The sequence below is a fragment of the Didymosphaeria variabile genome, assembly GCF_027946475.1.
Source record: "Didymosphaeria variabile strain IMI 356815 chromosome Unknown scaffold_2, whole genome shotgun sequence".
Lineage (NCBI taxonomy): Eukaryota > Fungi > Ascomycota > Dothideomycetes > Pleosporales > Didymosphaeriaceae > Didymosphaeria > Didymosphaeria variabile.
The window spans coordinates 534,719-546,927 of record NW_026611621.1 but is presented as its reverse complement, the minus strand read 5'-3'; the positions used below and the strand labels follow the sequence as shown (position 1 = coordinate 546,927).

Here is a 12,209-nt window from a genome sequence, read left to right as displayed (position 1 = left end):
GTTAGCTTCGGCGGTCAACAGGTACGTCCTTGCTTGCGTTCGAATCACATACACGACAAAAGTAAATCCTTATCCAACTGGGGTTTCTCATGGGCAATGTGCACCATGTTCTTTTGCTACTTTTTGGTAGCCGAGACTTCTGCCCTCCGAACGACGACACATGCGTTCTTTTGATACTTTTTTGGCAGCCGAGAGTTCTTAATGCTAGATGACGGTACATGCGTACTTCGGCGGTTCTAGGTTGAAAGCCTGTCGCCCTTGGATATTGCGCTTTTGGGTGGCCTGCCGTTTCCTGGCTGCAAAAACTAGTGAGCCTGCGGACGCTAGGTCACCCACCTTTATCATTGAGCCAAAATCTTGGAACACCGGGCGCTGCACCCTCTGTGTACTTGCAAAGGGCAGAAACAGCAGGTGTCCGCACCCTTTGAAATTGTCATGAAGAGCTCCGCCAAGAAACCCCTCGACTACAATTCTAGACCGGATTTCTCCTCGCAAATCTTAGATAGCATCTGAGCTTTGCAGAGCGGTGCAAGCAACACAGGCGGTCTCGCATTCCTCGTACATGTGTCATGTGCTAGTGCGTGTACTGGACATTCATACATACTTGATGCCAGGGGCAACCCATTGATTACGCAACTTACAGGCATCGAGTTCTTGGTCTACCAAAATCAGGGCGTCTGTAAGAAATCTGACACCCATCTGACCTAGCAAGTCACCACAGTCCCAGCGATTGCCTTATAACACGTCAGATTCACGAGGAATTCATAAATCCAGAGTCAAGATCGTGAGGAAGAGCTCCATTCATGTATCAATGCATTGATTACCCAACGAACTTGAGCTTCGTGAGCTCTCCTTAACTCATCGTCTTCGTTTCGGTTCGGTGACATTGGACCCCCATACATTGAGCCTCGCACGGCTACCATGCTCCATCGGTCGAAGATCCGGTCCATCCTCCCTCTTTTTCTCCTTTTTACTCGTCTTCCAATCTTTCCAGCGCTCGCGCATCGTCCTCGAGCTCCGTCTCGCGTCTTCTTCGCGGTCTGCAGCAGTCACAGGAGCGCATACTGCATTGATACTCGCCGCGATCTCCTGCGCCGACCGATCCTGCTGACTTCTCTTCGGAGGCGTACTTGTCTTCGACTCCGAGAACGGCGGCGGTCTCTTCGTCTCCCAGAAAGGTGGAGGAAGCGCTTTGATGTACTCGTCGTATGATTCTTTGGGGGTTGCTTTATCTTCTTTCGTGCGTTTCTTCGTGCCTCCTATCGACTCGTCTGCCATTTTCGACTTCGAAATTATTTCGGACGTCGCTTTTCCCCTCGTTCTTCTCTTCTTGTGTGTTTTACCGCTTGATATAGTGTCGTTTTCGTCATGTGGCTGCCTGCGCGGGAGATGCAGCATTTGAAATCGTATGTCGGTAGGATTCGGTACTCGGCACCCTGCACTGCCACCTCAGGCCACCAGGATCGGGCCCCACTTTTAGTGCTCGTTGGGGAAAGTACGAGTGAGGATGACTCGAAGGCAACGCAGCGCATGCGTAAGCGATGGAATTTATGTAAGTGGTATTGCATCTTCAAATGGGATATTCGGGGTTTGCGCAGAAGTTAAGACAATTCTCGACATTGCGATGTTTTTGCCCAGGACGGATGAACACATTGTGGCTCGGATAGGTTGAGGCTGCTAAGGCTGCGGAAGAAGCAGCTTGACGAAGGATTGGCTACTGACTTTTTTTCCGCGATATTGAAATATATGGAAATTGTGGTCTGTGGAGTCATCGTGAGTACTACGTCCTATTCGCGTTTTCACTTTTCACTCAACGACACCGTGAAACACCGTGAGAACCTGTCTCCTCCAAGCTTATTTGCTAAACACTTTCGAGCGGGCGGTGAAAGGTGATAGTAAAGATCTAATTATAATTAGTTATTTTACTATACGGTGATGGACAGTAGCTGCTAGGCGTGGATGAGTATTATGCCAGCAGGGTGCTGCTTTTCTCTAGCGCTATGTTACTGGGTTAACGTAATTCTTTGTCCATCCAATTGTGAAGCTGTCGTATTCTGGATCCCGAGCATCCCGTTCAGGTTCTTGAACACAGTCCGGTTCTACTGCCCATCTTCACACCCTTTCCTAGTTCTATACTATGGCTTGTGGTGAGTATCATACAAAGATGGTGTCAACCGTAGAGTAACAGATTTTGCCCTAGTCCCCTAGGCTTCAGCACTACCAAAGTTCTTGATGGCCATCGGCTCTCCTTAGACGATACCAATGACCGCTGACTTGCCCTTCATTACACGAAACGGGTCGAAATCCAGCGGCCTTTTCGGGGATCCAGAAGTCCAGCAGTCGAGATCTTTAAGTCCTAGTAGGTAGCATGAACTGAAAATCTTGTACGTCTCTATCTTAGCCAGACTGGACCTCGAGTGTTTCTCCTCGGATAGCTCCTGTTGATGATCGGAACTCCTTAAGATCAAGGGCGTCCGACAACCATTCACAATCCAAACGCTGTCACCTTCTTCTACAGAATGCTTTAGGCTCACTGCGGGCAATATTCCGGCTTGGAAGATGACATTATTACGCCAGCGCGATCGCAAGCCCTCGCAAAATGCTTGCAAATCATCCCGATCAATTTTCGGCTCGCCTGAATAGGAAGGGCTTCCTGTAATCGCGTCGCGAATCCAGTGAAGGAAGTATGGCCATAGCGACAATGACTTACTCACGTGTCCTTTTGCACAATCGCCAAAGACGGGAGCAGACCCTAAAGATTCGTTCATCATCGGGTTCACGCTAATACGACCAATGCAGTGGGCATGAACGAGAAGCAGTGAAGGCCACGTAGAGAATGGCGTCGATAATGGAGGAAATACGATGTATGAAGTACCGAGAGGTGGTATTTGCAATTGCTCAACGTGAGAAATAATCTTCATTTGCGTTATGAACTTCCAAGGCCCACATACATCGTAGATAAATTGGCGCGGTAGCGGATGGTAAGCGACCTTATCTGTCCAGTCTGGAACCCAGGTAGGAAGCGTGGAGGTGGCATGCATGTCTGCTGGAACAGAAAAGACGTACGATAAGATGGCAAGGTTTTGGTTCCGTATGATCAATGCGGCGGCTGCCCGAGTAAACACTTCTTCAATTGATCTGGAGTAGTCGATAGGTATTGCGACGCGAGTCTCGTCGTCTGCCAGGCCCAGAAGAGCATAAAGCTTATATCTCGGGTCTGTGGATGAACAATTCCTTGCGCCATGCAAAATTTCAAGTAAATCGGAGTTCTGCCAGTCGCCAGGGTCAAGCTGCAAAGGACCAGGGACCATGAGACTATATCCGCGAGAACGCGTCCGCATGGCATACAAAAAGTCTCGGTCGTAAACACATGTATCTTGACCGGCAATAATGATCGCCTTTTGCGCCAAGGCAACCTCTTGGATCACCCAAACACCTACGTGGTGGTTTCTATCAGCACGATTCGATGATAATGTTTACAAGGAAAGGGTTAACGTACGGCTGAACCATCTTCGAGAGAGAAAATCCCGTGGATTTACATGATTATACAATTCAGAGACAGTTCTATAAGCTGGTCCGGAAACTAACTCTTCTTGGAAGACAAGATGGCCAGTCAAAGTCTTCAGTTGGTCCCGAATCAGAACATCTGGGTCCTCATAAGACCTCCGCCATGCACCGCTCAGGATCTCTCGGGAGTGTGAATCTGATTCGCCAATGTAGATCAGACGATCGAAGCATTGGAATATATCTCCCGCATTAAGCTAACTTGGTGGTTTCTCTCTAAGACTTCCTTTTGGTTGATTGATATGGCGTCCACCCACAATGTCCGCGGAGTATCCTCTTTGCGCAAACGCCATAGAGCATAAGAGCAGTTGAGAGTTACACATACGTAGCGATCACCCACGATTATTGTGTTCGTGAGCCGTGAATCTCCATCTTCCGTGGCCCAGGTGTAAGAGACGGCTTCATATACAGGCCGGTTCAAGAGATCGACGTGAATTATGTCGCATCGAATGGGATCGTCAGACTTTCCTCCATGGAGTTTTATCAGCCTGATCTCCTGTCCTATGCTATGATTTAATGCCTGATATTCGTAAGGCCTCCATTTGAAATCCACGTTTGTGCTCAAGTGCTCATGCGCTTTCCCATATGACATGGCGAAGCTAGTAGATGTTGGGTCACTATTGTCTGCTCTAGGGCCGCAAGGAGCCGGGGATGAACGCTTGAGTAATGCCCGAGGCTTTGATAGTAGACGCGAGGACGGAAACGATATAGGTCGCCTGAAACTGGGCCGAGAGTCGTTGAGATACTTGCTGTGTGCAGGGATGTCAAGGAAATAAAAAGACTGAGCACCAACGCTGCACATTGGGACAGAGCGAGATGCTCTTTATTCTTCTGAATCGATCTCACGTAATCTCCAAGTGCACTCTCGCCAGTCGATATTGTGGTAGCTAGCGAACTCTTTTGGCGAGTCCGCGGGTAATTCATATAGTCGAGGAATAGGAGGCAAACGAGGAGTGCTGAACGCGATTCCAATAAATTTCCCGAATACCTATGGTATCCTGCGAAACGAACGGACTCTCTAGCTGGCTGCGGCGACTCTATGGTACGACCACACGATAAGTTGCCGGGCTATCTGCACGTGAGATGGCAGCGCTTGGCTCGTAAGTATCCGATACTGGGTGCTCGGCTCTCCTGAACCGGACTTCCATGCTCCGCTTTCTCCGTTTAATCAATATGCGCATGCTGGGCACGGCGGGATTCCGTGGTAGATGGCCTCTGATCCGGGGGTGGTCTAATAATTTAAATGGAGTTGGTAAGTAAGAGTTGTAGTTCAGCTTTCTTGGTGTAGACGACTCAATATAGAGCTAGATCATCGGGCGCGTGGCTTGGTTTGACGACTGATTGCATGGCGCGATTCGATAGGCTGCCACTTGATGTATGCCCCTCACCGGTCAACTAGCTGTTGCGTAAGACTTGAAAGTTCTTACAAATTTGGCCTATATCATGATAGACTTTGAGGTATTTGTACTGCTCTAGCATTCTCTCGCCTGGTAGCTAAAATGCAGGCTTCAAGCGACGTGACGGTTCCATCAAGTTCACTCTTCTCTTTTTCTACCCATGATATCGTGTCATGCAGTGTCCGAATTTCATCCTGAGTCGCGGTATTATCTGCTTTTTCCTATTTTGGAAGTGCAAGTGCCGCCCGCGCAACTGCTGGCCCTATGTTTTGTGGCATATGGTATCCGAGATATGTGCGACTGGATAAGGCTGCGTGCAGGTGCGAGTAGGCTCGACTGAGCTTCATCTTACGCACCCGTGCATAGAGAGACATAGATACCAACGGAAGTGAAGTTTTTCATTTCAGAAGGGGGTTAGACGGCATGATACCTATAGTCGCCGGAGAGCGATACGCTTGAGCTTGGAAAGCAGCTCTCGCAGAGCGAAGGGGACAGCTCTAGATGATCCTGCGATCTATATGCAAATGTCAGAATTTGTATTGCCGCATTCGTGTTATGAGGACGGCTGGACGACAAAATGAGATATTTCCCGCAAGGCATTGCGCTCTCGAGATTTGTGGATTGGGATGGAAAGAGACACGGTCGCTTCTCATTGGTGGAACAAATTCACGTGATGTCAAATCTACCAGAATTTCATCTCAAAATTGGCCGCCGATGCGATACGCCCGCGCTTACTGCATCTTAGTCCATTAGACATGACCCGCACATTTTGTACACGCGAAATGAGAATCCCTATGAAATTTCCACGCAGGTCTCAGGTGCTTAGGATGTCTCCTGACGCCATGAGTGTTCACAGCAAAGATTTTCAGCCGAACCCGGGAGGGAGACTGCGTCAACATGATTTTTAAGACCTCAGAGACAAAGCCAACAAGGTCATCTGTTCTGTAAACGGAAGTGCAGATGACGTCCGGACGTCTGGCATTACCGCCGGGCTGCAGGCTAGGTTTTATGTGGATGTTTCATGTCCAGCCACAGTCATCCACTATGCGACTATTGGCATCTCGAACAACGGAGTCCTAGACACATGCATCCAAGCGAAATCCTTAAGCCTCGGGCGAGAGAGAACGTGCAATCAAACGTTCCTCTAGCGAACGCTTTGCGCGGGAGCTAGTAGCCTGACACTTACTTATCGGGCTATTTCTCAGTCTTGTCAGGATCTATTTGTTCTAGAGAGCGCCTAGCGTGTATCTGAAGAGATGACATCTGTGAAAGGCGCTTGCCGAGCCCCTGGTTCCCGCAATTCCTAGTACCGAAATTGCTAGTTGAGGCACGGATCCGCCATCTCGGTCGATTCACCGCCATCGTGGTACGGCGTAGTGGTACAGTATATAAAGAACTCTTGGTATCTGTTATGGGAGGACAAGCTTGAAGCTGACATTCGTTTTCACCCACGCTCTTTCGCAACTCGTCGCTCTTTTTGCTTTCTTGTTCAACCTTAGGACAGTCCATTCGCTTCATCTGCTTCATTTTTGAGCTCACACTTGTATCACAACATCAGCAACAATGAAGACCGCTACGTTCCTCACCCTCGCCGCTGTCGGCAAGCTCGCCGCTGCCCACGCTACTTTCCAGGAGATGCTCGTCAACGGAAAGTCCCAGGGCTCCACTGGTGTCCGTGGCACCTCGAACCAGAACAACCCCATCTATTCCACAGCAACTGAGCTTGCTTCCGACATGATCATTTGCAAGGGTGGCTCCAAGGTCGCTGGCTCGGTCAGCGTTGCCAGCGGTGACAAGCTCACTCTCCAGTGGCACCACAACAACCCCATGACATCTGGCGATGGCGATGAGCCCATTGCTGAGGTATGATTACAGAATCAAGGATATCCGAGACATGGCTAATCAGATCTCAGTCCCACAAGGGTCCCATCATGGTTTGGGTCGCCAAGGCTGACACCGAAGGAAAGGGTGACGCCTGGGTCAAGATCCAGGAGTCTGGCCTTAGCGGTAGCACCTGGGCTGTCGATACCTTCCGCAGCAACGCTGGCGCGATCGAAGTGACCGTCCCTGACCTCGCTGCCGGTGACTACCTCATCCGCTCTGAGATTATCGCTCTCCACGAGGCCAGCGCCGCTGGCAAGGCCCAGTTCTACAACGGTTGCGGCCAGATCACGGTCACCTCCTCTGGCACCAAGAGCATCACCAGCGGTGTCGACATGCAGACCGTCTACAAGACCGACGATGCGGGTGTCTTGTTCAACATCTACGGCGGTGCTAGCACCTACCCCATCCCGGGCCCTGCCGTCAACGCTGGCCTCGGAGCTGGCGCTGCTTCCCCTAGCAAGGAGGTCGCTTCCTCTGCCGCTGCTACCTCTGCCGCCGCTGTGACCTCTGCCGCCGCTGTAACCTCTGCTGCCGCCTCCAAGCCTACCTCCACCAAGGCCGTTGTTACCTCTGCTAAGGCTACGTCCACCAAGGCCGCTGCTACCTCCGCCGCTGCTAAGCCCACTACCCTCGCCACTGTCGTCAAGACCACTGCTGGATACGCCACTCCCTCCAAGGCTGCTGGCTCTGTTGCCAAGTGGGGCCAGTGCGGTGGCAACAACTACACTGGTGCTACTGGCTGTGTGTCCGGCACCACGTGTCAGGTGCAGAACCCCTACTACTCCCAGTGCTTGTAAATATTTCGCACTCGGTGTAGTTCGAAGGAGAACTTGCGACGTTCCATGTGCTGAATTTACCTCAGCGAACATGCTCAGACATGTTTAAACATATGTTCTAGTGTATATATTTAGTGTGTAGTCATCAATGACCAAAAGACTTCAAGACTTCTTGCAACACGTTCATCGTTATGAATGCCCTCTCTGTGTAGTGTGCAGGAATATTACCGTAGCTATACATGCCTCCTCCTCGCCCACTTAGTGAGATATTCCCTCCCTGCCAAACGATACGTATCTTCCTCCACATAACTCCCGTTGTATCCCCTCCCCTGCGCCTGGATCACCAAATTTAAACCCTGCGATCCCTCACTGTATTTCGGCCACTCCGGCAAACTCTCTCCGTTCGGATCGCCCCCATTAATAAAGTGAACCCACTGCGCACTCATCTGATCACTCAACGCCTTGTACTCCTCCCACGGCCCTACGAATTGCGGATTCCCAAAGATGAACGCGACTTCACTGAAATGCTGCACACCCTTGTACGCAGGCGCCAGTCCGCCCACGTAATCGGTAAAAGTGGCGTTCGTAGCGTTCACAAACGGCCGCGTGTTAAAGCGATAGGTGTAGGTAGGTGAGTACTTTGCGTACTGACGGGCGTCATCTAGGCGAGTAGCGTGGTAGAACACATCTCCGATGATAGCAGCTGCGCGTTTGTACTGGTAACCCTGCTCTGCGAAGCGCTCTGCACCTGTATTGAGTGGGATGCCCTGGGCTGGGTCATCTGGGTAAAGCTCCATTATCTTTCGTACGACACTGGGAGGGAAATCATAGCCTGTGCTGCCGAGGAGGTAATCGTAGATATCCTGGTCTGTGTTGAAGATCTTCGTTGGTGCATTGTCGGTTCCTTCGTCGCTGTTCGAGCCGTAGAGGTGGGGTATGTGGGCGAAGCGGCCGGAGTGGAGGAGCTCGGTGGGATAGTTTGGGATGATGTCGCCGTCGACTGTGGGGTAGAAACCTGGTCCGCCGACTTTGGAGGAATCGAGGAAGGGGAAGATGGTTTCGTAGGGGATGGTGCGGAGGCAAGATAGTGTGTCGGGCCAGTCGGTACAGTTCGTCTGTCGCACGATCTTGTCGTAGATGGGCTGATACCAGTCGGAGCCATTGTACCAAGCTGTTGCAGCTGATCCAGATTCCTGAATGCTACGATGGAAGAGCCCATCTGTTCGTCCGCCGTAGGAAAGAACGAGTTGGCCGACAGCGAACGAGCCGGCGGATTCTCCCCAGATTGTAACGCTGTCTTTGTCACCGCCGAATCCCGCAATGTTTTCTGAGATCCACACTAGGGCTTTTCGCATATCCCTCAACGACAGATTCGTTTCTCCACTTCCTTGGATCTCCCGAGAATATAACATCCCCCATCCTCCCTTCCTGTAGTTGATGCTTGTTGCGACGATGGGCTTACCTATCGCCACAGATCGCTCCACAAGCCACGTCAAGTTGTAATTTGGAAGCCCACTTGTGCCAACCTGGTACGAGCCACCATGGATCCACACAGCAACAGGCAAAGTGGTATTCTCTGGTATCCCAGTCGGCCGAACAATGTTGATACTAAGGCAGTCTTCACTCATCCCATATGCCGCATCAGCATTCGGCTGGAAGTCAGGACAGGCATCGCTGTATGTCTGAGCGGGGCGTGTTCCATTCCACGTCTCGTTGAGCGCTTGCGGAACTCTGAAGCGATTTTGGCCTCCAGTATGCTGGGCATAAGGGATACCGAGAAATACATCTTGTCCGAATTGCGGTAAATGGAGGCCTTCATACGTGCCATTAAGGACCTTGACAGTCGGACTAGCAGCAGCAATACCGGTTAATAACCACACTGCCCCCGCTCGAAAGCTCCAAGCTCTTCCTGATGCCATTATCGCAATGCGCGCATGCGTTGCTGGAGTCTGTAATGAATAAAGTATTAATCGGTGATGTATCGCATGCTTTATCCGACAGTGATTACAATCAACAATCCCATTGTTGATCTATCGCACCGACGCTGTATCTATCCGAGGCAATCGCTCGTACGTCAAGCTTCGTGCCTGCAGGTACTACGCAAGATCTATCCCAATTGGGAAGGTGATCAGTGGCATCGACATGCCCCCACCCTTCGGCGCAATCGCATTGATACCAACACCAGAATTAATTTACGCCTTCGGATATAGATTTTGAGGATTTTGCTAGAGAGGCTCGTACAAGGCACCTGTGTCACATACGTATGCACTCGCTATGGGGCCACAGTTGAGAATCCTACCAGAAGATGCCGGTTCAGCGCCGGATTCGTTCATCCATCCAAGCGAAGGAAGTTCACGATGTTTATTGCCCTTCATGTGAACCGGAGCCAGCTTTTCTCTTGTGAAGGGACCTGAATCAGGGTTGAGTAAGTTTTGCTTTCCCCTACAAACCCTCGACAGATCGACTGTTCTATGTTGAAGCTGGTGCCCCTCTTGAGCCGAACTCATTTCTATTGAAACATCAACCACGTTCTTGAATATCTTGCGCTATCTAGCAAGTACGAATCAAATACCTATATCATCCGAGCTGAAAGTTTACTAAGTTGTAGAAACTTCTAGGTATCGATCAGGCAGGTACCACGTGAGCTACATCGGCAGCATTGATGCTTGACAAGGTGACTTCTTCGAGGTTGAGCACTGTAGACGTCCGAATGTTGCGGCTTGAGTTCCCACCAGAAAGATACAGGAACCACTATCTCGAGTCGGCATGTCAGCCTTGGGTCGGATTCCCCATGTCCTCCCAACTTCTTGTGCTGTTCCTAGGCTCTGACTTTTGTTCTATTGATTCTAATACTTGTCTGTCTCGAGATACAACAAGCCCACAAAGGCCTTAACCTTCTCATCTTCCTGGAGACCAAGTGCATCTCCGAGGGATTTCGCGAATTTCCATCGTTCAAAAGCAGCTTCGAATGGCATGTCCTGGTCGCCCTCGTGCAAATGATCTTCTTCAGCCTTCCAAACCATCTGGAACACCTCCACTGCTGTCTTCGAATAGTCTGCGCGTACCACAGGTCGTTCCGGATGCTGTTCAACGAGCGCTAGAATCGAGAAAATCCTATCTCGCGGATCCGCACATTCTCCCCACAAATAATCCCTGTTTTCAAGATAACAACCGGAATGAGGCTTTCTGTCACCTACAAATAGTGGCCACAAGAGTTTGGAGCATGGGGTATTTATCAGACACATCATTGAGGGGTGTGTTAAAATCTCTTCTGGCAGTGCGCTGGAAGGATAGATTCTAAGAAGATCAGCGAGGTAGTGATGGTACCGTTGTGTCATTGTCAAGACTCTCAGCAGTGCGTCACCATCCATCGTGCCGTTGCCGCTCAATATGATAAAGCGTTTGGAGAGGAGTACTTCCTGAACAATCCATGCGCGTCTCCAGTAACGATTTGAGCAAAGGTCAAATAGATTGCCCACCATGTCAGGCGACATGTGTTCAATCAGGACATCTATAATTTTGCTCCAATCAAGGTCCTCAAATTTCCACTCCGTTGTTGATACCGCTTGCATCATTCGTGCACGACGCTCCGTTCCCAACCCCAGCCACACGATAGTCTCCTCTCCTTTGGAATATATGTCGCCCATCCGTTGGACTTGGGCGCTCTTCTCAACATTATCCGCTTGATTGATGCATAGGGCGTCGATCCAGAGTGGAAAGGACGCCTCCTGTCGGCTTGCGATCTGGCGTAAGAAGTCATAAAGGTTCCGAGCAACACATGACTGTCTGTCGTTGACGAGAATTGGGAAGTGCTCCGTTTGATCACCCCACATGTATGAGAGGCATCGATAGGGCTCGCTGGATTTGCCCTGTCGTAATCGAATTTGAAGGATATCACCAGACCCTTCTGTTAGAGGCAAGACCTCGACCAGTCGGATAGCGTCGGGAGGGTTTAATGGCTCGTGGACGAAGACCTGGTCAGAATCCGAGATGGTACCTGTAGCTTGAGGTCGTGCATTCTTCAGGTGTCGTCGCACGGTAGTCTTGCGCTGACGGCGTTCCGTAGGTTTCTTTGTAACTCCATGAGGTCGAGGACTTCGTCGAAGCATAGTTGCGAATATACGTCAAGAGGAAAAAAACAAAGCTAGATCCTTAGCCGGCGAAGGGGTGTTGTGGTATACTCTCTTCACTTTGTTGTGTAGGCGGCAACGATACGGCCTTGCACAGCCACAACGTAGCAGGTTGTGTAAGTTGTACTGATTGGCCGTGGGCAAGCAACTGCCGGTATCAAAACCGCAGCCTGCTGCGATGTGTGCAACTGTTCACCCAAGAGCAGGAGACTCAGGCGTACCTTGCATACTTGATCATCTAAACAGCACTACGCTTACTATTCGTGACATTCATGAAGACAAAGAGCCATCCTCTGAAAAGATGCGAAGCTGTCACAGCATTCTTTCGTACGTTCGTGCTGGGCGATGGCCCTAGGATTCGACATCGAAGACTTGTTGCGTTGGACCCTGATTCGTCCCCACGCACTGCGCCGCAACGCCACAGCCCGCATCACTCGCCCACGATTGGCGCAGCGACC

General features: G+C 50.6%; 3 protein-coding genes across 3 annotated transcripts; 1 reads left to right on the top strand and 2 right to left on the bottom strand.

Moving 5' to 3' along the window:
• Nucleotides 1–6,524: 6,524 nt before the first annotated feature.
• On the top strand, nucleotides 6,525–7,642 carry N0V89_001868 (uncharacterized protein; the record flags this gene model as incomplete). Its single annotated transcript, XM_056210679.1, has 2 exons — nucleotides 6,525–6,824; nucleotides 6,875–7,642. The coding sequence occupies 2 exons, from the start codon at nucleotides 6,525–6,527 to the stop codon at nucleotides 7,640–7,642; spliced, it is 1,068 nt and encodes a 355-aa protein (XP_056074152.1).
• Nucleotides 7,643–7,854: 212 nt separating this feature from the next.
• On the bottom strand, nucleotides 7,855–9,540 carry N0V89_001867 (uncharacterized protein; the record flags this gene model as incomplete). Its single annotated transcript, XM_056210678.1, has 1 exon — nucleotides 7,855–9,540. One exon carries the CDS (start codon nucleotides 9,538–9,540, stop codon nucleotides 7,855–7,857), a length of 1,686 nt encoding a protein of 561 aa, XP_056074151.1.
• A 927-nt stretch (nucleotides 9,541–10,467) lies between these two features.
• On the bottom strand, nucleotides 10,468–10,992 carry N0V89_001866 (uncharacterized protein; the record flags this gene model as incomplete). Its single annotated transcript, XM_056210677.1, has 2 exons — nucleotides 10,468–10,718; nucleotides 10,986–10,992. 2 exons carry the CDS (start codon nucleotides 10,990–10,992, stop codon nucleotides 10,468–10,470), a joined length of 258 nt encoding a protein of 85 aa, XP_056074150.1.
• Nucleotides 10,993–12,209: the final 1,217 nt, after the last annotated feature.